Source organism: Syngnathus leptorhynchus, chromosome 6, assembly GCF_054491065.1.
Source record: "Syngnathus leptorhynchus isolate UIUO chromosome 6, UIUO_Slep, whole genome shotgun sequence".
In the NCBI taxonomy this organism is placed as follows: domain Eukaryota; kingdom Metazoa; phylum Chordata; class Actinopteri; order Syngnathiformes; family Syngnathidae; genus Syngnathus; species Syngnathus leptorhynchus.
In genome coordinates this window covers 3,939,819-3,965,483 of record NC_141200.1, presented here as the reverse complement: position 1 = coordinate 3,965,483, position 25,665 = coordinate 3,939,819, and the positions used below count along the sequence as shown (strand labels likewise).

The following is a 25,665-nucleotide window of genomic DNA, read 5'->3' as shown; positions in this document are numbered from 1 at the left end:
ACTTATTCCAAGGGGGGGGAAAAAACATAATATATGAGTGTTCTGTCAGAAGGGAACAGAAGCAGCTATTTAAGTGACAGTTGACTGATCAGAGTGCAAACATGAGGTGAGAGTGGCGGCGAGGAAACAAGCAGCCTTTCATCTTCGTGACTCATTCCCTTTGTTGCGGCAGTTTAAACACAATTCAACAGCAATAATCCTTCCTCAGTCTGACTAAACCGGAATTAGCAGGTCACTGCCGCACAATGCAACACAGTTTACAGAACCCAGTGCTGTGCAGTCCTTAAATCACGTTAAATGTTTTATGTGTCAGTCAAACGAGAAAAGCCAGAGATGCGTGTGTTCAGAGTACATTCAAACTTGTTCCGCATTATTAGCGTCAACGCCCAGATTGTGTAGGCATGCAGCAGGTGGTGCCGCCGCCTGCTGGTTTTTCTGGTCGGGCGGCATGGTTCAAAATAATTCCCATCGGTTTATTCCAAGGAGTATTTATCTGGATGGTAAATAATCAAATGTTTCAGGTGTGTGGTGTTGTGATATGGTTTCTCATGCTGTTATTGCTGTGGACTGTGGACGACTAGTGCTCAAATGGCACTTTTGCTGTCTTCTTTTATGGCCAAAGATATTTTCTTTTTCTCTACTGTTTTGGTACTGAAATGCAATTCAATGCATATCTGCATTGGTGGGAAACAAAAGAAGAGATCTCACCTGACTCCTGCATGAGGAGGGCTGAATTGAAGAGCGCCAGCTTGTGGCGCGGGCTTAGTTGCAGCGCCTGCTCGAAGTTGCGCAACGCCTCCGACGGCTCCTTCATTTCGATGTGGACAATGGCTAGGTTGTACCACAGGTCGGCGTTGGCCTCGTCCAGCTCCAGCGCGCGCAGATACGCGTCACGCGCCTCAGTGAGCTTGTTCATTTGTAACAGCAACTCCCCTCTGGCAACACGAGAAAGTGTTCATTCGGTCTTACCAGAATAAACTTAAATACCATATTTATGAACGTTATTTTTCAGAGGAACTAATTTCAGATGACTTTTTTTTACAGTTGTAGCTAGTCGTATTTATTTATTTATTTACATTTAATTTAATGTATTTATTTATTATTTTTGTAGTGTTTTGATATGGCTCCACCCAGGGCCCGCCATCTGCAAAGACTTGCCTGCTGATGTACGCCTGCTTGAAGTCGGGCCTCATGCTGATGGCCTGTCGATACAGCTGGTCGGCTTCCTCCAGTCGCGACTCATTAGAACGAATCAGATTGGCCAAGTTGATGTAGACGTTGAGATGGTTGGGGGCCACACGCGTCGCATATTTTTTACCGGGAATAATCTGCCGAGACAAGACCAAATTCAACTTTTCTCCATCCGAGTTGTAGGATGTGCCTGGCTTACCTGAGGCATGAGGGACTTGGCAACTAAATAGGCGTCTTCGGCCTCTTTGGACTTGTTCAAGTTTTTGTAGGTTCTCCCGACGTTCATGTGGGCGCCGATATCATCTGAGATGATAATGTAAATTCATATGGAGTTCCGGTGGCACATTACACAAATAGTTAGCGGCGACTTACCCGGCTGTACGGAGGTGGCCTGCAGAAAATAGCGCAGCGCTCTGCTGTAATTGTTCTGGTTCTCCAGCGCGTGGCCGACATTGTTCCACAGCTTGGCGTTGTTCTTGTTCACCTGCAAAAATCCAAAACACTTTGCTCAATCAAGAAGGCTTCATCGTCATCCGGGCCATCCCACCTTCAGAGCCGACATGAAGAGCGTATATTCCGACTCCCAGTCCCAGTTCCTGTTGAAGGTCTTGACGGCATGCGTGGTCAGCAGGACGCCAACCATCAGCCATGAAATTTTCTTCAGGTACCTTCAAAATAAAGTAATTATTGATCTAGGGAAACACTTCTTCCTTTCATCAACCGCACAAATAATCTTAACAAGCATGTTCTCGATGAAGACAGAGTTTCTGTACAAAAACCGCATATTCGATTCTGAGAGACCTCTCTGTTAGCTTTTCAGACATTTATAGCTATATAAAAAAAAGTCTTTTAGAATGTTTCAGTCATGGAAATGTTCCACAAACAAGAGAAGAAAAGTGCACCAGTCTCTCAAATACAGTGGACCTGCTTTCAAAATTAGATTATTTGATTAGGGATTTCAGAGTCGCGACTTGCTCCCTTCATTGCGGACAACAGAGGACTTAAATGATGGAATGCAGTTCAAATTAGAGGAACATGAAGTTAAATAGGGTCAATGTCTTTCCTTCGTCATTTGATCTTGTCTGCCACGTTCCACATGAGCTGGAAACCTCACATGCTGTGTCTGACCTATTTGAATATAGATATCAATATAAAGCACCATGACAACTGATTTGCCACCTTCAAAAATTATTTTTTCCCCCCACGTGTTAAATTCAAACAAATTGAAAGGGAATACAAAGAAAATTGAAGCAAACATAAAATGCTGTTTTTTAAATAGTGACTTCATTGTGGTTATTTTCATTTATGGGAAAGTGTTTTTTTTTTTTGTGACTTCATTGTGGCTATTCTCATTTTTGGGAAAGTGAATTTTCTTTTTTTTTTTTTCTTCTTCTTTTAACCACATCTTCTCAATCCCAAAAAATGCCCAAATATAACCTGGCGGCCAAAATACAAGTCAGGGAAAAGTTGTTCCAAAATTTCACGACCCAAAGAAACATGAGAAGAAATTTCAAAAGCTTTCACGGTGAGAACAAATTTGGCACAAATGGAGAAAACATGAATCAGTGGTGAGCAGGCAGCCTACAGGCAGCACAGCGACAACTCATCCAGGAGGGTCACGACGGAACGCAGAGCATCGAAATGCCGTCGGCTAAGTTAAGGACAACATTCACGACGCTTGCACTTTGTTCCACTGGCGTGTGGTTTAAAAGGATTCCATTCCACCAAACGTCACGTCGATGGATGATGCGGGAGGGGAAAATATTTTGTTGCGCGATAGTGAGGAAATTGCTGGCCCATAAACTGCACCGTCAAAGCAAATTGGCCAACTTTCTGTCTATTTTCGGGCAGGCGTTCTGGAAGATCTTTCATATGTCCAGTCATGGTGGATCATCAAATCCAGAAAAACTGCACTAATTCAAAATGGCCGATAGTCTTTATGCAACATCCCATCCATCCGCTTACCCTTTGTGTGAGAGCACCTTGAATCCGTGCGCAACCAGCACGCAGAAGCCCATGCTGGGGACATAGAGGACCCTCTCGGCCACAACAAAACCCACCGGGAAGAAAAGGTTGGAGGCGGGAATGAAGGGCAGGACGATCAAAGACAAGGCCTGGAAAGAGACGGGATGAGGAATGTGAGCTGCTAGAGTTTGATGCGCCATCTCCTGATGGGAAGGTTGCGCAACATTTTTTCCAAAAACAACGCATTGTAGACTCGAGTCCCCACTAAAGTTAATCTTTTGTTCTTGTTTGCGTTCTGAGAAAATGTTTGCCGACAGTCGAGGGGAAGGGCTTGTTGCGCAACGCCTTTAATTAAATTTCAGCGTGGTGCTTTTATTGGCACGCCAACATTTTCAAAACCTTAACCTAATATGGCACATTTATGTAACCGGCTGGGATGAAACGTGAGTGTTTATTCAATTGCAGATGGGGAGGCATGTTTTTGGGATGGCTTGAAGGGGTTGTCTGTAAATTATACTAACGTCGAGCACAAATGTGGCTTAAACATGGAGGCACAAAACAGTTGAGCGAGCCCACATCTGTGAGCGTGGTGGTCCGCCTCACCATGACGACCGTCTTAGCAGAGCTGCGCGAGCAGGTGATGCTGCGGTACGCCAGCAGGCCCAGAAGGATGTAGAAAAGCAGCGTGGCCAGGTTGCGCTGGTCCAGAGCCGACTCCACCAAGGGGATGGTGCCCATGGTCCAGTCGCAGCACAACTCGGATGGGTTGAGCAATAGCCAAGCGTTGACGGGCAGCAGGTAGTTGAAGGTCAACTGGCGGGTTGGCGTCGGGCTGACGGCCGCCGGGTTGTCAAACCTGAAAAAGTCGCAGTTGTTATGTCCTGGGTGTCATGCGGGAGATCTCGGGAACCCAGAAGTATTTTTGACATGTGGCTGAAAAAACATGTTTGGGTTTGCGCCACGTTAATCCTAATCCTGCCCTCTTAGTTCAAGTTCCTGTGTTATGGCTCGTCCTGCTTTATCCTAAGAATTCTGGCCCCCTAGGAACCTGAAGACAGTTTGAGGATTATCGTCTTAGCACTTGTCGGGCGAACCCTTGAGGAATTTTATCGGAGAGATGGCCGATTCGATGGCTGGCAAAAGAGCAGACAAAGTTTTTCAAACAGCCACAAGATGACAGGTCAGCAACATGAGGGATGACATCAAAAAGGATTACAAGCAACCACTTCCCAGACTTGATGCTGTGGTATCTCAAGTGCCGCATCTTTGTGCATGGCGAGCTTTTTTATCTTTGACGGTGCAACTGCACACAGGTTTGGCAGCAGCATGCATCCATATTGACCCAACTGACGTCCGTGATGTCACTGCATATCGTTTGCTGGTCTGCTGTGAAATTTTTCTAAGGTCATATCTAACATGCCATGGGGGCTCAATAAAGACCAAAAAAAAAACTTGGGTTTAGAATCCAGCCTACCGGGTGAAGATGGGCAACTGCGACTGGATGACCTGGACACGCACTATGACGAGTAGCAGCGTGCTGATGACCAGCACGATGAGCTTCAACAACATTTGGAGGACAGCGTAGGGAAAGGCGCCTTTGCCCCGCAAAGCCTGCTTCAGTGTGTCCAGAAGCGCCGGTAAAGTAAACTGGCAGATTGGAGAGAAGAGATTTCCATTGAAATCATTCATGAAGTTGTTTGTTTAGTCAACTGTGAAGTATAAGAATGGTTATATGTAGAGTGCTTTGCTACACTTGCAGCCATGGTGAAATACGAAAAATCTTTCTTTGATTCACTTTCCTTGAGGCCTTCCTTACCCGTTGGGCCACAAACACCTCGTATACGCAGCAGATGCCGACCACGGTGATTCCCTGCTCTTTGCACAGTGTCGCCGCCGCCACCAGTATGACTGTCAGACCGATGGGCGCCCACACTAAAAAGCAAAAAACAGACAAGTTAGGTAACAAGAGCGCAAAGGACGGCAAATACAGTGACATCTTCTCCCCCCTTCCTTGAATTGTGTTGTTTGGGTCTTGTGCTCAAAATGCTTTGGAAATTTTTCTGATAAAGGATCTTAATAACTAAAGGGCTGTTAAGGATTTCTATAATGTAATAAAAGCTCTTCAATAAGCGCGCCATGTGAGCTGATGACAGTCGATACACAAGAGCGATGTAATCTGACAAAGCCTATACGGGTTAGGGTTTGTGGCTTTGCTGGGGGGGGGGGGGGGGGTGGAATCATGTTTTTTTTCAATTTTCATTTTAATGTGGAAAATTGATGTGACACTCAAGTAAACTGAGCTATATAATCTTGGTCACGGAACTAATTAAACTTAATATACTACTAAGCAGTATATTTCAAATTCTTTACAGTCATGCAAATATAAAAAGATGCAAAGTGCCATATAGACAAAATTTGAAGACGTCTCCCGGACCGAGGTGCTAAAGAGTGTGTGTGTGTGTGTGTGTGGGGGGGGGGGGAATCTCACCTATGGAGTGGTCGGCGCCGGTCGATTTGGTGTAGGCTAAGAAAGCAGCCAGGAGGAAGATTGACGACAAGAGTTCGGCTCTTCCAACCACCCCCGTCACCTAGTGGGGTAAAATATTGTATTATGTGCTCTGTCAGCGGTTTTCTCAAGTAATACCTCATGTGAAGTTAAAAGACAACGGCGGGGAGTGTTGGAGGCGTTTATAACTAATGCCAAAAAACGTGTATGGAAATATAGAGAAGTGAGCGTCAGGTGTCAATCACAATAGCCATGCCGACTTTGATAAACAGTTTGACCGGCTGCGTAATATAAAAGGAATGTTTCACTTGGGGAGGAAAAACATGAAATATGATGATGGAAAATATGAAAACAAAGGCTGCTTCCTCTGGTCACATCAAAGCCTTCCGAGTGAGTAATGAGCAGATTTATCTTTGGACACCAAGATGAAATGTTGTGAGGGACAACATTGTCGCGACAGCAGCAAGGCGAGACATTGAGTGCCCTCATGTGGACGTGCCAGTATGGAGCGGGACGCATCACATGATAGTGGCTTTTAATGCCTCTTGCTTTCTTTTTTATTTTTAGGCATAAAAAAAGACTCGTGCAATGACGTTTCATTAAAAATGAGCCTGAAAAGCATGCTAGATTTCAATTTAGTTTCTCTGCTAAAAATAACAAGTTTTGCCTTTTGTTTTTCCTTCTCTCGGGCAATGCTTTCTTTTTGATACCAAAATAAGTCTTGTTTTACAGCCAAAACACAGACTTAAGACTGAGATGAAAAAGAAAGGCACTATTGTAAATGTGAATCACACCAGCCCCATGAAAATCAATATGAAAATATTCTTAACTTTGAAGTTGGTATCGTGTCCAAATGTCAAGTCTGGTCAAATCAAGTCATTGTCGAAAGCTGTGATTAACGTCACGTCATGTCCCTTAAATAAATTAAAAAAAAAAAAAAAAAAAAACTGTCTGCTTTGGTGTGTCTAGGCCCTTTGATTATTCCAAGAGAAAAAAGGCACTTGAATTACTTGGTACTAATTACAAAGGTCTGGTTTTGTTTTGAGAGTCAGCAAAAATTTGAATGTGCTCTAATGACATCATTAGATTTAAGTGGAACAGTGAGAACTGTCTAATCCTCCCAAAACAACAACAACAAAGCTTATTATGTCATATATTTAATGGGTTTAGATTCAATAGTCATTTGGTTCGCCAAAAACAAAAACAGCCCAAGCACAGGGGCCGGTCGGGATAAAATGATATTGCGGATAATGACGCACAAAGCGAGCATTGTGCCGTCTGCCTATCACAAGGAACAAATGATCCTTTTTAGGGAGATGCTAGACAACGATAAACCGTCTCACTCAAGGTTTGTCAGGCAAATTGGTTGACATTGAAGGAGGGAGCAAAAGATTTGCTTTCATTTGTTTGAGTATGCGGGTCTATGTAGGACAGGATCAATTACAAGTCCTAATTACTGGGAGGTGGGCTGAACACAGACCACCCCCCCTTTACAGGTGAACAATCCCTCCCGTGTTAAAACAGTCGACTGAAGGCTTTAGGTTACGAGTGAAAGCGGTGCTTGAGCTTGAATGACGGTTTTCACGTGACTTTTAAGAGACCAAGTTCAGCTAACGACATTTGAGCCAAGGACAAGCAACGTTAAAGACGGCTGTATGTAGTGGATCAAAATGAAATAACCAGCGAGTTTGCTAGGGCGAGCTAATATTGAAATATTGAGAACAACTCACGGCTTCTGTGTGGATGGGGTGCACGGCAAAGAGCAGCGCCGCCACCAGGCCGGATGTGGAATCCAGAAAGAGGCGGCATACACGCAAGAAGATCAAGCAAGAGGCGGCATGTAGCATCACATTGAACAGGTGGTAGGAGGCCGGGTTCAGCTCGCTCAGCAGGTAGTTGAGGCGGAAGGTGAGCACCGTTAGCGGCCGGTAGGACTTGTGGCTGCGTTCCTGAAAGGGGGAGACAAAACATGTAGAGTACTTTTGCTTTATTTAGGTCTGGGTGATATGGCCGTATGGGAATCGATGTACCTCTGACATAGGTGTACCCCAAAAGTCGTTGAGGAAGAGATTCTTCAACGGCGTGGCAGGCCGCAGGTCCTTGTTGTCGAGGATGGCTGAGACATCGTCAAACACGAAGCCGCACGACAGGCTGTTCCAATAGCACGCCACCACCAGAACAGTAAGCAGCAGCGCTTCTTTCCAGGAGACGGCAGCCATGGCGCAGCGACGCCGTCATGGATTGCTGTGCGGGAAAACAGAAGTCGTTTTGGTTGAATAGGTTTGACGTGGTTAAACGATACGCCATTAACTTGAGTTTACTTTCTTTGTTAAATATATACACTGTATTCAATAAGGCTGCAAAATGAGGAACTGGTTTACAAAAGCATAATCAGTGAAGCTGTAGTAGACAGTGAAACTCTATGAGAACACTTGCATCCGGATTCGAACCCAGAACTTCAGAACTACCCAGAACTTCAGAACTATGAGGCAAACGTGCTCATCAATTTTCTAACAAGCTATCTTTAACATCACCTTGGTCAATATAGTCTTCCAGTCGACGTTTTATTTTAGATATGAAAGCAAGAGCGTTGAAAGACATACAACCGGAAGCTTGACAGCTGACTAAACCCCAAAACAGGGCGTAACTCGCGCTGTTGTGACCCCCCTAGTTTGTAGGACAGTTTTTAATTTTCCAGGTCACTTTTGCAACCAACAAAATCTTCACCGGACATTCTGCACTGCGTATTCTACAGGGAAAGCATCTTATCATTAGCTCGCCACCAAGTTACTTTTGTAGCTAATGCTAGTTTTAACCGTGCGACAAGAGATGAAGGAGGGGTTTTATCCTGGCATGTTCCATCAAATGAAGTCATTCGTGTCGCCCCGTACCGTGTTCTCAAGAGGATCGGGGTGCAGTTACAGATGTGACAGAAATCAAATCAAATAAGATTGAGTGTCAACCAAAAAGTAGATAACACGATAAAGCAAGCATACAGCAAGGGGATTCCAAGTTGTGCGCACGCGCGAAGCAGATTCGGCTTGTGATGATTACTTCCGGGGCAGAGGCGACAAGGCAAAAAAACGTGCCGGTGTCATTTGAAATTCGTGACAAAAATCAGATAAATTGCTAAATTTGTGTAACCCTATTCATACTTTTAAATAAATTGATATTATAACAATGAAATAAAAATAATACATCGCAGTAGCAACACTTGTTACACTCCGAACCGTGAGGGGCGATATAGAGCGGCGTGCATGAAAACAAGGCCGAAAGATTAAATCCAACAACAAATATAAACTGTATTACCGCGTTATATATCATTTTTGAATTAAATGAAGTATGAATTTTTTTAAGATCTAACGAACTCACTGGGACTTTATACTGCTGGACAACGGAGAGGTAAACTGATGTTATTCGTGATGATGCCACTCAACTCCGCAGGTTATATGCAGCTACGATAGTTTGTGCTTGTTTAGAGGAATACTCGTCAACATTGTGTGATGATATCATCTTAATTTTGAAAGTGATGTTTTTGCATTTGTTTTCTGACGGTCATCAGCTGTGTGGCATCGCCATGGCCGAGACGATTGTTGCATTGGAGTGGGATGAGATGAGGAGGATCGAGCCGCAGAACCTCCACGAATGTGACAAAGATGAATTGGACGATCTTGTAACGCGGGTCACCTCGGTAACTATCCAACACGAAAACATACTGCGCCCAAAATAAGTGTGTTGTTGTTTTTTTCGTGCATTTGATTGTTTTTATTTTTTGTATGGCCTCTTTTCTTTCTTCCTCTCCATCCTTTCAAATAGTGTTTGTTCTTGCATCATTACTTCCTTCCTTTTCTGTCTTGATATCATGGCATTGTGCTTAATACCTCCTTTTTCTACCTAAATGTTTAATCTTCATTAACTTTATTGTATTTTCAGACTTTCCATCTCCCCTGTTCTCCACGACCTTGTTTTTATTTTGCAGCGCTCATTGACTCCTTTTCTGCCTCTGTTTTGCACTTGAACAATACTGCTTTAGAATCTTTGTTATTGACTGAAATTGTTTGCTATTTTTCAGCTATCTTAATTTTTAAAAAAAAGTGTACACTTACTTCCCCCCACCATATATATGCAGTACATAATAAAATGTATCACTGAAACACCTGCTCTTGATGTTATTCCGCTGTGGCTATTTGTTATTTCACATGACGACCGCCCGCCCATGTATACCGAATGTCTGCACTGTAAATCACATGTACATGACACAAAGAGTCAGTTTTCCCACATGCTAAATGTGTCTATGACGGTGCATAAAACACCGTTGTCTTGATTGATGCCGTTAAGATCAGTGAGCATCAAAGGATCCAGTTGTATTTGTCTTTTTCCTTTTTAACGCAGAAATTCCAAAAAGTAGCAGGACCTCACGCGTTGAGAGTGATTGAACAACTTTGCAAAAAAATTCTAACATCACACAAGAATTCAGCGTATGGTGTGAGAACTCATTCCGTCAAAGTGTTAAATGTTTGCTATTGAAACAAATAATCCAAAGGGCAGACCAGTTCTGGGGGTGGGCAATACACGTTGAGAATTTTACTGCAAGATGAAAAATGTCTTTTTTGTTGGCATTGCAAGACCTCACAGGATGAGATTTTGCTAGAAAGTCACCATGACTATTTCAGTCTTGATTTTTTTTGCTATGAGGAATTTGTTAACCCCCCCCCCCCTCTCCCCCCCATTTAACGATGGCCGTGGTATGACAATGCAATTGATAATTTATTGTTTCTATTAGGGGTGTACTTTTTAATCAAGTAATCACAGATGAAAGCAGACTTATCTTTCTGTTGAATCAAAATAAAGCATCTACAAACATCCGCTTTTACTTTGGAAAACAATGGTAAAAGATTTAGCCTATTTTCTGACACGCTATGGACCAAACATGATGGTGATGATGATCAGCGTATCATTCATTTTCAGCAAAAACTTATTATTATTCAAGATGGGCCCCTTCTTTCAGTGATGCCACGTAGCATCAAACAGACTGAAAAACCAAAATGGATGGTTGTTTATTTGCTCATGCGGCGATGCCACACAGCATCAAACGCATAAACAAACCAAAACTTTACAAGTCGACAATAAATCGTATGGCATGTCTCGTAAACACCCGTCAACAATCATTTCAAGAAAAAGTCGTGATTGAAGCAATTCATGATTTCGCAAATGTGTGGTCAAAAGAGACCCTCTGAGAGTTTCTTGTTTGTCATCAGAATATTTATTCCCATTTTTTCGCACGCTTTTTACAATCCATTGCCCCGCTGTGAGACACAACAGCAAAACTGCCTGAGAAAATTTGGAAAACAAACTATTTAAACTGTCAAATTTGAAGTCACAATTACAATCATAAGACTGAAACAAGTTGAAAATTAAAGCTGACCGCTGTCAAAAAAATGAAACGTATTACAGTGAAGCCTCCCCCTGGTTGCTGTTTGACTGATGTGAGTGCCGTATGTGAAAGGTGCCATTTTTATTCCTTATTTGGTGGCGTTCTTATGAGGTGTGTCTGATTTGTGTTACAGACAGAAGAATGGCGGCTGGAGAATCAAGCTCAGCAAGATGTCGTACACCTAATGCGAGTGTTTCAGTCTCTGCTCAAGGTCCTTTTCTACTCTTGTTCTCGTTCAACTACACTATTGCGCCTTGTTTCAAATGCCATTTTGTTCTCCTCTCGCTTCAGATGAAACATCAGGAAGCGTCTCTCGCCGAGCAGTTGATAGAAGAACAAGAGAAAAATGGTGGGTACAGATATTTGTCTGAATAAAGACACTGCTTACATTGGTTTTTGACAATAACGTCTGCTGTTTAGAAAATAAACTTCAAGCCAAGATGTTGAGACTGGAGGACGAACTCAAGGTAAGGCTTAGTGTTTTACAAAAATGTTAATCCAGCTCGCCATGTAGATCATATTAAAGGCTTGTCTATTAATATATGAAAAAATTGTCAAGTATTTGCATTAAAATGTATATCTCAAAAATGTTATTGTTTATCAACCCAGGATTTTTTTATTTATTTTTTTAGATTAAAAAAATAAATAAAAAAGAAACAGCAATTCAGCAATATGACCTCAGAAGGACTGATGCTGTTCTTGCCAATGTTTTGGAAACAGAGCTACTTGTTGGCTACTGATTAATGCAAGTGGTTGCGCTATGATTGGCTGAGCACCTTAAGAGGATTACGGCTAATTCCGAGCATGGCGGCAGACTGGCTGCCATGCTCGTTTGGATTGAATCTTCCCCTTTTTTTTCCCCCTGAACTTTTGTACACAATCCAACTAGAGAATCCGCTAGAATTACAAAGAAGCTAATCTTGGTAATCGATGTCTACCACAGATGACCTAATTTCCTAAATTACCTTTTTATTATCTGGTCTCAGCACGCCAAGAGCGGCGATGGTGGTGGCGGGACAGACAGTCGCTTCCTGAGGAATGAAATCCGTCAGCTGGAGACGCAACTGGAACAGAAGGAAAAGGAAGTGAGCCACTTGAAGAGGGAGATGGGAGGAAGCAAGAAGACTATCGAGGAGGTGAGAGCGTCACATCGGCGTGATGACTCCACTCACATTTTCAAAATCAGGTTCTAACATCGGTAAAACAACAAATGTGCGGTTACTCTCGTAGTTGGTCCAGCGAGCAGAAGCGGCCGAGGACGAGGTGAAGACGTTGAAAAGAGAAGTACGTAACCGCCACGTAAATAACAAAGCTTCCCTCCCCCCCCGCCTCTTCACCTTCATCTTCTCCATCCAAACAAAGCTTTATGTCTTTCATTTGTCATCCATGTTTTTTTTTCCTTACATCTTTTCCACTGTTCTCTCTGATCTTCTTTGCCAAAGATAAAAAAGCTCAAGAAGAAGGTAAGACTGTTGTGCAGTCAAATTAGATTTACAGACTTCGCTTCCATCGCCAACCCCTTCGTCGTTAGCTTGGTCCAAACGCAAAATGTTTAGGCAAAGGTCTTCTGCATCAAAGGTCTTGAATATGGATAAAAGTATCTAAATCTCTCCTGGGTCAGAACACGCAGCTCCAGCGAGATGTGGACTTTTATCAAGGAGAGTTGGAGCGTAAGGAGTCGGCTGCTTCCAAAGAGGAGAATGCCGAAACTCAGAGGAAGCTCAGCTCAGCCAACCGCCAGCTCTCCCAGTGCCTGGATGACCTTCAGGTACGTCGCTCACATTCTCTTGATGACCATCTCCACAGATCTGGTTTGACTTCTATTTAGCAAGCAGAAGATGAGATCTCACGGCTGAAGGAGGACAACCTCCACATGCAGAAATGTGTGATGGAGTCAGCCAAGGAGATGGAAAAGATGAGCGACGAGTACAACCAGATCAAGATGGCCGTGCATCAGTGCGACTCCTTGACTGACCAGCTGAGGAAAGAGAGAGATCGTGCTGAGCTGCAGGTGAACTGACTCCTCCGTGCCAACTCGCATCTTCATGTTCCTGACATGTTCTTCATGTGCAGGTCAGAGATCTGACGCAGAAGATTAACTCCATGACGGAGGAGGACGACCCCATTATTGCAGCGGTGGACGCCAAAGTGGATCAATGGAAGGTCGGCGACTTGCCGAACTTTTTGCAATTTTTTTTTTCCCCCATCGAGCAGCTGGTAGAAATATCGGAGAAGACACGGAATGTGCAATCTTGATTTGTCTGAAACAAGAACTTTTTTGTTGATTAAAAAAATGACATTTGAGGCTTGACTGCTTTCAAGCTGGTAGGCAGATGTTCACCCACGTTAACGATGTGTTCGTGACTTGACAGAAAGTGCTGTCTGAAAAGGACGAGGAGATCTCAGTGTATCAGCAGATGATCCGTGACCTTCAGCACAAATTGCGCGTGGCCCAGTTGGACTTGGACAGGAGCAACATTGTCGCCTTACAGCAGGTCTGCTCCACTTTGATGTCGTCTCCTAACCATGTCACCGGTACTGACCCAAACACAATTTCTGCAGGCCGTGGAGGAGCGAGATGATCAGTTAAAGATTCTGAGAGAGCAAGTGGAGCAGTTTACAGGCGAAATGGAGAAGCAGACACTGCTCATGGAGGGACTCAAGGTGCCCAAACAGGAGAGTGGAGGTAAATAGTTGATCCACGTTTTGGTTTGTGACAAAACATTTCAATAGCAAACACATAAGTCTATAATTGAAAAATTGCTTTGGCACAATTAACAAAGTTCTGAGTTTTTCTTTTGTTTCTTTCGTACTTTGTTTTTGTGTTCCAAACGAACGACATCCAATAATTTGGGTTTCCTTATCAAAATAATTCCAATATGTTTTCTCCTTCCTCAAAGTACTCTAATTGCGATGTTGTTTCGTACAAAATATTGTTCTTGAACTTAACACAAAACATATGCGAATCCAAAACAAAAATCAAAAACATCTGAATGTGTCACCTGATAGGAAAAAAAAAAAAAAAAAGAATTGTGTCGCTGTTGAGCAAAAAAAATCCTAATTGTGCTACTTTGTGGGATTGTGTTTAAGCGCTGGTCCAGCAGAGAAAGATGGAGGAGCTCGCGTCCAGGCGGGACGCTGTCGAGATGAGAGCGGCAGAGGCGGAGGAGGCTTTGAAACGAGCCGAAGCCCACGCCGAGGAAAAAGACCGAGAGCTCATCGAGGCCAGCAAGCGCCTGAGAGAGTACGAACGTGTAAGCGACTGACAGCACACACAAGTCATTCATGTCATCCCCGTCGTTCTGTGTCCAATCGCTTCCGTACTTCTGCGAAAAGCTCCGGGCACAAGACGTTGCAAAATGAAGGCTCTTTTTTTTTTTTTTTTTTTTTTTTTTTTTTTTTTCCACGTTCCAGGGCATTTATGGCCTGCGGGAAGCCATTGGTGAGATCAAGGAGTGCAAGAGTCAAATTCAAAGGAGAGATTTGGAGTTAGAATCCATGACCAAAGACATCAACCAAGCGTACATGACGATTGATCAGCTCTCCGAGGAAAATGAGGACTTTCGAGAAAGACTGGGTGATGTTTCTCCTTGTGACATTACGACAACAACTTTCAACTCTTCCTGGAGCACTTGCACAACAACAACTAAGAGAAAGTTCTATCCAAGAGACAATTTGTCTGATTCTTGCTTTTTTTTTTTTTTTTTTTTTTTTTTTTCTTTCAAAGGCTATCAACCCAAACAGGAAGTGGACCTTGGCGAGTTCAGACGAGCCAGAGACCTTAAACAACGACAATACAAAGCCGAAAACCAAATACTCGCTAAAGAGGTAAACGCAATCCAATTCATCGTTTAAGCCCAACTCCAAAGCTTCCTATTTTGTTGACCTGACTTCCTGTTCAGATCGAACGTCTTGAAGAGGAACGACTGGAGATGAAGAAACAAGTCCGACTTCTGGCCAAAGAGAAAGGTGACTTCATCACTCTGTTCACTCAAAAGATGCGTGAGAAGCTAGACAACTTAAAATATCACAAACTTTAACTGATGTCCTCTGTTGCATCATCAAGTCCCCTTAAATAAATCAGTGGCCATTTTGTTTCCAAAGGAGCCATTTTGAGGAAGCTTCCAAAAGTGTTTTAGAAAAGAATTGGTCCTGGAATTTTATCTGAGTCATACCAAATTTGTGTGTCCACAGGCCTGCCGCAGTCCATCTTGTCGGAGGGCGATATCTCACACAGCGCAAGAAAGCCGACAACTCGCACAGATGAAGAGCTACGAACCAAGGTCAGCTCCTGGGAGACCACAGCAGGTTTTCCGAAAGACATTTTAAATCATTCATGAGGATATTGTTTACAGAATGAGCATCTGGAAGAAGAAGTGAAAATGCAGAAGAGACAGATGGAGCTCCACAAGACGCAGTTTCAGCTCAAGTGTAATCAGAATCCTTTCGACTCACCTTCCGCTTGGTCTTTGCGTTTGACTATTTTCTGTGTCTTCTCAAAGTGGAGCAGCTCTCCAAGGAGAAACGAGATGTGGAGGCTGCACTCAAGGACGTCCTCCAGGCTTTGAAGGCCAAGGAGACCAGTCCATCTGACGCAGATTCTGGTATTTCCGGTCTGGTGGATGTGAGTAATCTCCCCGACGATCTTTTAACCCTGACAAGTCAACCCGTTCTTGTCTTCTATGGGCTGTTCCCATGGCGGCCATCAAACAAACTTCCTAAACCTCAGATTTCCAGGTTGCTCTACAGGATTTTCATTTTTCTGCATCCAGACAGAGGTCATGGCGAAGCACCTGATGTCAGACCTCAAGTCTCAAATCCACCAACTAGTGGGAAGAAACGAGGAGCTCCGTCGGGAACTTAAGTCCACCCGCGAGGAAGCGACTGGCAGTGTCGCTCAACTGGCCGCAGCCAAAGAGAAGGTACGGAGGCAGGAAGCCGCCGCCATCTTGATTTGAGTACAAAGCGACTTGGGTTGTTTTGACTTGAAATGATGTTGCACTACTCTTGTGTGTGATGTCAGATGAGCCACCTGGAAGGCAAGCTGGAGCATCTGAGGAAGTCGGGCGGCGCTATTGGTGACGCCATCTTCCAGCCATTGACCCTCCCAGAGGGCCTAGAAGCCAGCAGCGCGGAGGTTATCAACTCCTTGAACGAATACGTCGTTCGGCTGCTTCAGGTATGTGGATCCTTAATTCAATGAATACAAAGCATTCATGTTTTGTTTTTCGTTATTGATGTTAACTAGGAAGTCCAGAACCAGGAGAACACGCGGGACAAGCTGACGGCAACATTGGAGGAATACAAAGAGAAGTTTGCCATTATTAGCCACCAGCAAGGGCTTCTGTATGAGGAGTACCTCAGGTTTGGAGGATTCTTGCGTACTGCACTGAGATGGTTGAATGTTGACATTTTCAAGAAATCGATGATTTTTGTACAGTGAGAAGTCGCAATGGGACAAGAAGAAAGAAGCTTTGACGAGCACCAGAAGCAAACTTGAAGAGAAACAGCAGTTGGAGGATGTTAAACTCCAACAGTTCAGTGTAAGCAAGATGAACTTTCCCTGTCTCGTGTACTGCCGCAGCAGGGCTGGAACTTAAGACCAGGCTTTTTTTTTTTCTGTGCATTTTTGCCTTTCACGCCGAATTAAGCCAAGGGGGTTATTAACCTCTAACATCCCACAGTCAAGATTCTTGGATGAATTTACTGCTAGCATCTGCTGTGACATATCAAATTGTTGTCAAAACTATTAACATTTCACTTGACTCTTCCAACTAGGACCTACTGGAAGCCCTTGAGAAGGACCCAGAGGAAATCAAGCGGCATCTGAGCGAAGCGCTACGCAAGTTAACCGTTGCCAAAGTCAATGAGAAGAAGCTGACTCGACGCTGCACCACACTGATGGAGCAAGAGCAGCACCTGCGTAAGGAAAATGGCCGGCTGAGGGACGCCGATGTTCAAATGCAGACAGCAGTCACGCAGAGGATGGGCGACTTGCTCAGATATAAGGCAAGCGATTGTCTCATTTGGACCATATTGTCCGTGTCCACTTTATTTCTTCTTCCATCTTTTTTCCTTATTTTCCAAAAACCCAGACTGTCCTTTTCAAGTAGCCTTTTTTTGTTTTCACCCCCAAAAAAAGGAAACTGCGGCGTACAGGGTGGCAGCGTTACAGAAGGCCTTGGATGACAGTGTGCCGGCATCAGAGCTGGAGAAGGCCAACAGGCAGTACACGGAGCTCACCGTCAAATACAGAGACGTGCTACAAAGAGACGGACTGCTGGTCAAGAGGACCACAAACTTGGAAAATCTGGAGGTGCGTAAACACAACCCTTACGAGAAGGGGGTTCCACTAGTGATCCCTGAGATTGTTATTGTTGTCCCTCCAGAGTGAGAATGCATCTCTAAGAGGACACGTGGCTACCATTAGCAAGGAGCTGGAGATCACCAAGGAGAAGTTACACACGCTGGAGCACGCGTGGGAGAATGCCAAGTTAGAAATAAGCGAGGGCGATGCAGAGAAAGGCCCCGACGAGGGGGCGTCGGTCGCCCGGCGGATGGCCACGCTGGAGATGAAGGAGCTCAATGAGCGTCAAAGGGCGGAGCACGCCACCGCCATGTATGAACGGATGAGGAGCTCGCTCAGCAAAGTGGAGGAGCGCAACAGTGAGCTGGAGGCCAAGTTTGCTGAGGTAGGGGCAAGTTTTCTGGGGATAAACCACTTCAAATGATAAGTTTCTCATTTAGATATTGAATAGTTTTGAATTCTCTACGTTCCCGTCCTCAGCTGACCAAGATGAACGTGGAGGCACAGCACCTGGAGCGAGAGCTGAGGGACGAACTGGCTGACTGCGTCACTAAAGCGGCCAGCGACGCCGACCGGGCGAGGATTGCACAGCTGGAGGCCACCGAGGCACAACTGCGCTCCGAACTTTCAAAGTGGGCAAAAAAAAAAAAAGTGTTTTTTATTTAATATTTAATATTGTTTAAAAAAAAAAAAAAGTGTTTTTTTTTTTTTAAACAATATTATTATGACAGCCTTATGTCTTTTTAATCACGATTGATAGACTTCGGGAGGTTTCCGACATTGCCATGAAACAGGCGTCAACTTTCCAGGCCAGACAGCATTCTAAAGATAAGGAGGTGGTCTCTTTGAGGAAACAAATCTTAGACTACCAGGTATGTTTAATCACCCGTTTAAACTCGGTTCTTGAGCCCGTCTTCAATGTCCAAAAAATCCAAACACAGACCCAGTTAATATTTTGGATTCTAGCTAAAATGAAGTCCGAAACATACCCTGTCCAATCGCTACTTTCTCATCAGTCTCAATCAGATGTGAAGGCCCTGGTAGCCAAGCTCCACCAGCACGCCGTGGCTCTGCAACTCAGCGAGGCAGATTCCTTGGCTAAGTTGTCCGCTTCTGCCGCCCACGTCCGACATTTGGAGGCACTCTTGCGGCGCGCCGAGCAGCGTCTGGATGCCAGTGAGCGGACGCTGTTCCAGGCCCGGCAAGAAGCTGGCAGCCGGTGCCGGCGCCTGCGGCAGACAGTGCAGTCCCTGCGCCGGCAGTTTGCTGGCGCGCTGCCGCTGCACCAGCAGGAGAAGTTCTCGTCCACCCTTGTGGGCCTCCAGGAGGAGAAGGCAAAGGCGTACCAGGAAAGGAGGGCGGCTGAGGAGGAGCGCAGGAGGGTGGAGGGCCGGGCGCAAGAGATGGAGTTGAGGCTCCGAGGCCTAGAGGAGCTCTGCGCCACATTGAAGGACGCCAAGGGGGCCCAGAAGGTTAGTTGTCCCATGAGTCAGTGTGAAAAGTGTCTTAGGAGTCAAGGGTTACTTTTGTTTTGTTTGCATTTTGCTGATCTTACAATATTACCAATACAGGTACGTGAATGGCACAAGAAGATGGAAGAAGCCCATTTGCAGGAGCTGAGGAAGAGCAGGGAGGTGACAATGCAGAAAGAAGAGATCCGCTACCTGAAGAATCTGCTTGAGGAGCAAGAGAGAATCATCCACTCACTGGGCGAGGAGATTGTGCAGCAAAATATGGTGAGCATGAAAGTCAAAAAGCATGTGTCACTTTTAGTCACTTTGATACCTAACTTAATTTGGTGAAGATTCAAGAAGAGCGCCAGCTAGCGTGGGACCAGCGCGAGTTGGAACTGGAGCGTCAGTTGGATCAGCACGAGGAGTTACACGAAGGCATGGAAAAGGTTCGTTATGAAGCATTTCTCAATTCGATCAAGGGAGATTGAAAATCAAAAGGGTATCTTTGTATTTTCAAAAATATTGAGCTATTCTGTGATTTCAGGCAATCGACACCCCCAGCTACCTCCCGGATACAAATCTACCTCTCGCTCAACAACTTGAGTTTGCCTTGAGAAAAATCAGCGAGCAAGTCGACGTCATCTCCAACACGCAGGCCACAGGAAAACGTTTGGAGGAGGTATCATTTCCTTCCATTTTGTGTCGCTTTTCAATCATGCGAGAGATGATACGGATCATTTTGGTCCAACGTAGAAACTGAAGGAGAAGGACGAAGCCTTGAGGAAGTCCGAACAAAACGTGGCGTCCAGGGACAAAGTCATAAACGAGCTGCGTCTCCGTCTACCGTCCGTCGTCGCCAGTGGCGGCCGTTTACTGGCCGACTCTTCTGAACGTGACGGAGAAGCTCTTAAGCTGGTGTACAAAACGATCAAAGATCTCCAAGGGCGATTGGACAAGAAAGATGATGTGCTTAAGAAGTATCAGAACCAGCTGACGCAAGCTGTAAAGGTATGGTGAGACAAACCTGTTGCGGTTCAGTTCTTCTAACTGACCAAGTTATTCATCACAGGATCAGGAGGAGCTGATCAAGAGGCACGACGAAGAGTTGAGGATGCTTTATCAGAAGCTGGATTCCAATAATGACACCACCCTGGACCGTCTCAAAAAGCAGGCAGCGGTACAATGAACACACACAATTTGCTGATCTTAAATATTTCAAAATCAATCACCAAATCTACCTTCTGCTGTCTTACCTACTAGGAGATGATGAAAAAGCCCAGCATCACTGTGCCGACCTCCAAACATTTGGATCGCATGGCCGAGTTGGAGCAGACTGTGGTCGAACAGGATATGTCACTCGTATCCGTTACCAATAAGCTGAAGATGGCTGCCGTGGAATTGGAGGAAGTCAAGTTGGCCATGGAAACGCAGGCAAAGAAACACGCTGACGAGATGTCCAGGTTAGGAGAGATTTCCTGAGATTACCTAATTTTAAAAAAAAACTATCTTGCTAACATGGTGGATTTTGCACAGGCTGAAGGAGTCTCATGTCGTAGAGGTGGAAGACCTGACTATGGAGACCAAAGACCAGAGGGGAGAAATAATAGAACTAAAGAAGGTGATTGACTCCCTTCAGAAAGAACTTGAGAGCCAAAAGGAGGCCAACAATCTGTCCCCAAGCAACACCCTAAAGAACTTGGTGGAACGCCTAAGACTGCAGCTGGTCCACAAAGAGAAACAAATCAAGGTTGTCAAAGACGTTTCTTTTATTTGCATCACAACCTTGTTCTCATGACGATTATTTCCTCAGGCTCTCAGCAAAGTTCTCTTAGAACTGCGGACCCAGATGACGTCTGCCGCCGAACAACAAGTCTTGGCCAACGCCGCTCAGACCGAGGAGAGGCTCAACGTACAGAAGTTAGTCGACAAGCACACCAAAGATCTGAAGGTAGGCTCCACATATCAAAATGACTGAAGTTGACTGTGATTGGTTGGATCAAAGTACCTCATACTCTCTCCACAAAGGCTCAGGTGCAAGAACTTAGCAATGAGCTACAAGTGGCCAGGGAGTCAGCTAAAAGAAATGAGAACACCCTCAGAAAGGAGATGGACAATCTGAACCAAGAGCTCCAGAAGAGCCAAATTCGTCACAAGACCCTTCAAGTCAAGAAGGAGGAAGGAGAGCAGGAAATCCAGGAACTCCGAAAGCAAGTCAAGAGGCTCAGCAGCTGCATTCAGGTTAGAAAAAAAGACGGATAAAAAAACACATCTGCAATTTTATTGCTTAAATAAATAATTTTCCAATATAGAATCAAGCCATGCTCGATGGTAAGGGGCCAACTGTTGAGAATCTGCAGAAGAAGATCAGAAAGTTGGAGTCAGATTTGGAGAAGAGTGCTGAAACCAAAAGAGTCATTCAGGGAAAGGTCTGTAAAACCTTCAACTGTTATATATCTGTACATCATGTGTAATGTTTCATTCGCACCAAGCGAAAAAGCGATTTGACATTCACAGAGCAAAGAGGAAATATTGCTGTGGGAGGAGGGTAAGAAGTGGCAGTCCAAGCTTGAGAAGATGAAGAATGCACTGAAGGACAAGGAACAAGAAAACGACTCCCTGTCCAAACAGCTCAGCACTATCAAAGATCTTTATGGCAGGTATAGTGTCAAAAATACGGATGATAAACATTGTCATGATTCCAGACAAAAATCACATGATTGCCAAAGCTTTTCTTTACAGCACTCCTATATCAGATCCACCAAATGAATTTACTGACTCATATGCCCGAGTTGCGGTTTCCAGGTCCTATCAAACTTGGGAGGTTTAGTACCAGGAATCGTTCCTGATGATCATTATTTACATTTGATTTATTTCTGGCGCTGAACCAGACTAGAGCGTGAGAGAAACGTACTGCAGAGGAAAACAAAGGCTCGAGGTGTGACGGCAGACCAGGTGGCAGGAGCAAGACGAGATGAACTGGACAAGGACCTCGAGGAGCTGAGGAAAAAGAATGCAGAGTTGGAGACTCAGTTGATCGCCATAAAGTATGTATTCTGTTTTTTTTTAAGTAGACTCTCCTATCTCTGGCCGGTGGATGCACTCAGTTGATCCAACTCAAGTTCTTCCAATTCAGCCCCTCCTTTATGACTTCGGTTGCGCCCAAGGAATCTGCCCTCGGCCCCCTTTTCTTCATCATCAACTGCCTTTCCATAATTTAACATCAAGTATTTAACTGATTGTGCAGTTTCAGAAAGTCCACAAATGACTGTCGCTGACCTTTTCCACATTTTGGCTCTCAACACAAAAGCCACTACACCCACTCTACTGTGTATTTCGGGTGAACCTTTCTAGGCAGCAACAGGCTCTAAGTCGTGACGCCGCTGTGGAAGATCTGACGCGGAGGAATTGCCACCTTGAGGAAAGACTTCGAGTCGTAGAGAACCAGACATCTCCCTCGGGACAGCCTGTGAGTGTTTCTGTGGAAACGCACCACTGATTTGTAAATATTCTTACACGGGACCTCTTCACATACATCTTCTTCTGTTTATGATTTAGTCCTGCTGTCTCTCCTTGTTTTCATCAGTTTTTTTTTTCTTGACTGATGTCAGTCGGTTTTGTTGCATGCAAAGGGGAAAAACCTGGAAGCTTTCAAAGGGATGACTTTTGACATTAACAACGGGTTATCCGAAGCGACTGCGGCGCACCGTCCGGATGGTTCCGAGGGCCCCGACGTCAACACAAACAGCCCCGAACAATCCGTGTCTGAAACAGACACTGAAGAAAAGAGCACGAACCCCGAGGTGCCCGATAACCAGACGGCAGAAAAAAACGACATCGAGGGTGCGGATGAGATGGAAACAAAGGAAAGTAAAGGGAAATCTGAGGCCCTACCAGATGGTTCGGAAATTGCAGAGCCTGGATCAAGAGGAAGTGAATCATTGTCTTTGTCTGCAGAAGAAGTTGAAACAAAAGATGACATTAATAAAGATGATGAATTGACAAGTCAACATAGTGATAAGGATGCGGGGAAATCAGGTGCAGTAAAGCCTGAGGGGACAGAAGATGAAGTGTCTACAAGGGAGGCAACAGCAGATATTCCAGATGTGACCAAATGTGAGCAAGCAAGCCAAAACCTAGACAGTGCTATCAGGAAACAAATGGATGATGGTGTGCAAAAGTCAGAAAGCAGGTCGCATATATGTCCAAAGGTACTGCAGGCCTTCTGTCGACTTTTAGCACCACCGTAGTTTGATAGTTTTCCTAGCGGAGTTGAAGACTTGTGAGTGTGTCCCCCACCCACCCCCCTTTTGAGTTTTTATTCCATAGTGGTGTGTTTAGGTAAAAATTCCATGTTCGCCTTTCTAGATTTGAGTCTTCAGACAATGTTTCCTATATCTTTGCCTTTCTCTAGTTGTCAGAGAAAGATGCAGAGGTGCCAAGAGACACGGACCTCCAGAAGGAAAACCTCAAACTGGCTTCGGAGAATCTGGAGCTTCGTCTCCAACTTGCACAGGCCAACATCGACCTGCCGAGGCTGAAGGTAAACATCGTCGCTGAGAAGCGCCTTGTCCCTATTTTTCTGTAGAATCCAGACAAGTGATTTGGTTTTCTAGAGTAAAGTTGCCGACCAGGAGGAGATGTTCAGTGCGTTGAAAAAAGAACGTGCCGATTTGCAGAAGAGACTGACCAATGCTAAAGTATGATACCCCCAAACATTACCAGACTTTTCCTTTCTATAGAATCAGACTTTTTTTGTTATGGGAACCTCTACAGGTTGGCTTCAGTGGAAAAACTGTGCCTGAACTCGAAAAAACGATCCACTTGATGAAGAAGGTGGTGGAGAGGTTACAAAAGGAGAATGAGACGCTAAAGAGAACCTGTGATACTCAGAGTCAGGACAAGGCGTTGGAGCAAGAACACAAAAAGCTACAGGTTGTCGTCCACACGACGCACGTTTTTACCAAAGCAGACGCTAACAGTTGGGGTTTTTTTGCTTTCAAGGCCCAATACGACCAAGTGAAGACTCAACATGAAGCAGAGATTCACAAAATGGAATCGAGATGCAGAGGATTGGAAAAAATAGTGATGGAGAATGACCGTCTCCGAAAGCAAATCAAAAGGGTAAAAATGCAGAGCAGCGTTAGATTGACCACTGCCTCATTACTAACTTCAGCTATTTAAAAGATAAGTCGCTCCTTTGCATGATCTTTGTGTATTAGCGAGGAGCTAAGTTTAGCACAGGTTACTTTTAACAGGCATTATGGAAAGTCTTTGCTGCATGTAGAAGATGGCTTAAAGGTTACATGTGGCATCAGGAAGCGGAGGCTACAGAGAAGCTGCGAGTGTCCAAGACCAGCGTGGAGTTGAGCTGTGAAAAGCTGGAGCACGAGCTGGAGGAAACCAAGCAGAGACTTCAGGACGCGCTGTCGAAAGCCACCATGAAAGTCACTGACAGCAAAGCCTCCAAGGCGTTGGTGGTGACCCGGTAAGAAAACAAGACTTTTGCCATCTGAAATCAGTTCTTTTAATGGATCCTGTTTTTGTAGAATGTTTGATAACAAGATGAAAGAGTTGGAGAAGGAACTTTCAACAAAAACCTCCAGTCTCGCGGAACTCAAACAGAAGTTGAAGGAGGCGAACTTACGTGAGGAGACGGCGCAGATCCGCATCCGGCGACTCGAAAATCAAGTCAAGTTTGGCGAATTATTATGCATCATCCCACTAACTAAAACGAGCAATTATCCCCACAATTACCTCACTCACATTGTTACACATTACTGCATTTTACCCAGCCCAAAAATAATCGATAAATCCTTTCTTGTTCTTTTGTCATTTTTCCCAGGTTGACAAATTAAACTGCGGTCTGCATACTGAAACAGATGTCTCCAAGACAACGAGGTATCACTAGAAGTTTGTGAAGAAACATTCTCAGTTTGTTACTTTGCATCACGTCAAGATTTTATTTTTTAATTATCACGCACTAAAAAGAAAGAAAAATGTTGTATGTGCGAGCGTAGAAACAGATTTTAGGACTATTGTATTAATCGACTTTTTTTTCCCACAGTGAGTTGAGGAAAGAGAACACGGAATTAAAAAAAAGACTGGACGAGTACGGCGAGCAACACAGCGGGTCATCCAAACATGACACAGGTGCCACTCGCACAATATATTCATTCCACTCTTTACCCCAAGAAACTAAATTCTCTTTTTTCATACTTGATAAGATAACAGGAAGTTAAAAGATCTCCTTAAGTCGGCGGAGACGGAAAAGCGCAAATTGGAAGCCCAAATCCAACAGTTAAAGGACGAATCGAGCAAGTTGGACGCCGCCTTCTTTGATGAGATTGAGGACTTGAAGTACAATTACAATGTGGAGGTGAAGAAGAACATCATGCTCGAGGCACAGCTGAGGAATGTGTCGGATAGCGCCTTAGGAGATATGCTCAGTTGAGCTCAAAATTGCTTATGTAGCTTTTAATAAATAACTTAATGTCTTAGATTTGACTTGAGCTAATATTCAGTGCCTTAAGCGCCGTCTTTATTAGGACAGGGATATTTTTAACAGTGGTTGGATGTCTTTCAAATGTTACTTTTATAAGGGCAGCTTCAAATGTAGTATTCTATATATTTTTTTTGTTTGTTTTACACCTGTACAGATCTCATGTAGTATTTATAGTGACAAATAAAACATTGGCAAGCCGATGAAGTATTAATTTTGATCCCATGTCCTAGTGCGCTGTACTTCCCCGTCATATATTTTTTTCAAAGACAAAATAAAAATCGTTCGATCCGACAAATGTATTATTTT

General features: G+C 44.3%; 2 protein-coding genes across 7 annotated transcripts in view; one reads left to right on the top strand and one right to left on the bottom strand.

Annotated features, from left to right (window-relative positions):
* tmtc3 (transmembrane O-mannosyltransferase targeting cadherins 3) overlaps positions 1-25,665 on the bottom strand; it is a 31,653-nt gene that overhangs the window by 5,518 nt on the left and 470 nt on the right. Inside the window, exons 3-15 of the mRNA XM_085915466.1 lie at positions 12,062-12,160; positions 7,693-7,906; positions 7,393-7,611; positions 5,645-5,744; positions 4,973-5,088; positions 4,631-4,803; positions 3,760-4,012; positions 3,157-3,305; positions 1,739-1,859; positions 1,564-1,675; positions 1,391-1,494; positions 1,159-1,328; positions 709-935 (exon numbers count right to left, since the gene is read on the bottom strand). Coding sequence (XP_085771592.1) covers positions 709-935; positions 1,159-1,328; positions 1,391-1,494; positions 1,564-1,675; positions 1,739-1,859; positions 3,157-3,305; positions 3,760-4,012; positions 4,631-4,803; positions 4,973-5,088; positions 5,645-5,744; positions 7,393-7,611; positions 7,693-7,881 — 1,933 coding nt within the window. The 5' untranslated portion in view covers positions 7,882-7,906; positions 12,062-12,160. The remainder of the gene's footprint in view (positions 1-708; positions 936-1,158; positions 1,329-1,390; positions 1,495-1,563; positions 1,676-1,738; positions 1,860-3,156; positions 3,306-3,759; positions 4,013-4,630; positions 4,804-4,972; positions 5,089-5,644; positions 5,745-7,392; positions 7,612-7,692; positions 7,907-12,061; positions 12,161-25,665) is intronic.
* Positions 8,767-25,643, top strand: LOC147055388 (centrosomal protein of 290 kDa-like). 6 transcript variants are annotated; one of them, XM_085915459.1, is made up of 51 exons: positions 8,767-9,064; positions 9,225-9,353; positions 11,230-11,307; positions 11,388-11,445; positions 11,517-11,563; positions 12,083-12,232; positions 12,327-12,380; positions 12,718-12,864; positions 12,925-13,107; positions 13,170-13,259; positions 13,469-13,591; positions 13,659-13,782; positions 14,187-14,350; positions 14,511-14,673; positions 14,824-14,924; positions 14,999-15,065; positions 15,291-15,379; positions 15,452-15,527; positions 15,599-15,720; positions 15,869-16,018; positions 16,120-16,275; positions 16,345-16,460; positions 16,537-16,639; positions 16,875-17,105; positions 17,239-17,412; positions 17,486-17,788; positions 17,884-18,035; positions 18,164-18,275; positions 18,420-18,875; positions 18,975-19,139; positions 19,208-19,303; positions 19,402-19,536; positions 19,611-19,865; positions 19,927-20,034; positions 20,118-20,317; positions 20,391-20,604; positions 20,668-20,805; positions 20,883-21,095; positions 21,167-21,283; positions 21,372-21,514; positions 21,746-21,901; positions 22,209-22,323; positions 23,269-23,397; positions 23,471-23,554; positions 23,631-23,789; positions 23,859-23,978; positions 24,173-24,342; positions 24,404-24,545; positions 24,700-24,755; positions 24,922-25,007; positions 25,082-25,643. In XM_085915459.1, exons 2-51 carry the CDS (start codon positions 9,240-9,242, stop codon positions 25,306-25,308), a joined length of 7,131 nt encoding a protein of 2,376 aa, XP_085771585.1. In that variant the 5' UTR covers positions 8,767-9,064; positions 9,225-9,239; the 3' UTR covers positions 25,309-25,643. The 6 variants fall into 6 exon arrangements, 5 of the variants coding, with proteins under 5 accessions (XP_085771585.1, XP_085771589.1, XP_085771584.1 ...); XM_085915463.1 differs by adding an exon at positions 22,466-22,721 and having other exon boundaries at positions 8,767-9,353; positions 23,270-23,397; XM_085915458.1 differs by having other exon boundaries at positions 8,767-9,353.

What these genes read in the sequence shown, in the direction of transcription:
- LOC147055388 (XM_085915463.1), top strand. Translation starts at nt 9,192, where the DNA reads ATGTTTTTGCATTTGTTTTCTGACGGTCATCAGCTGTGTGGCATCGCC. An exon ending in GCAAGAAGACTATCGAGGAG is followed by an intron (nt 12,233 to 12,326) that starts GTGAGAGCGTCA and finishes TTACTCTCGTAG; the next exon opens with TTGGTCCAGCGAGCAGAAGC. An exon ending in GTCTCAAAAAGCAGGCAGCG is followed by an intron (nt 20,035 to 20,117) that starts GTACAATGAACA and finishes CTTACCTACTAG; the next exon opens with GAGATGATGAAAAAGCCCAG.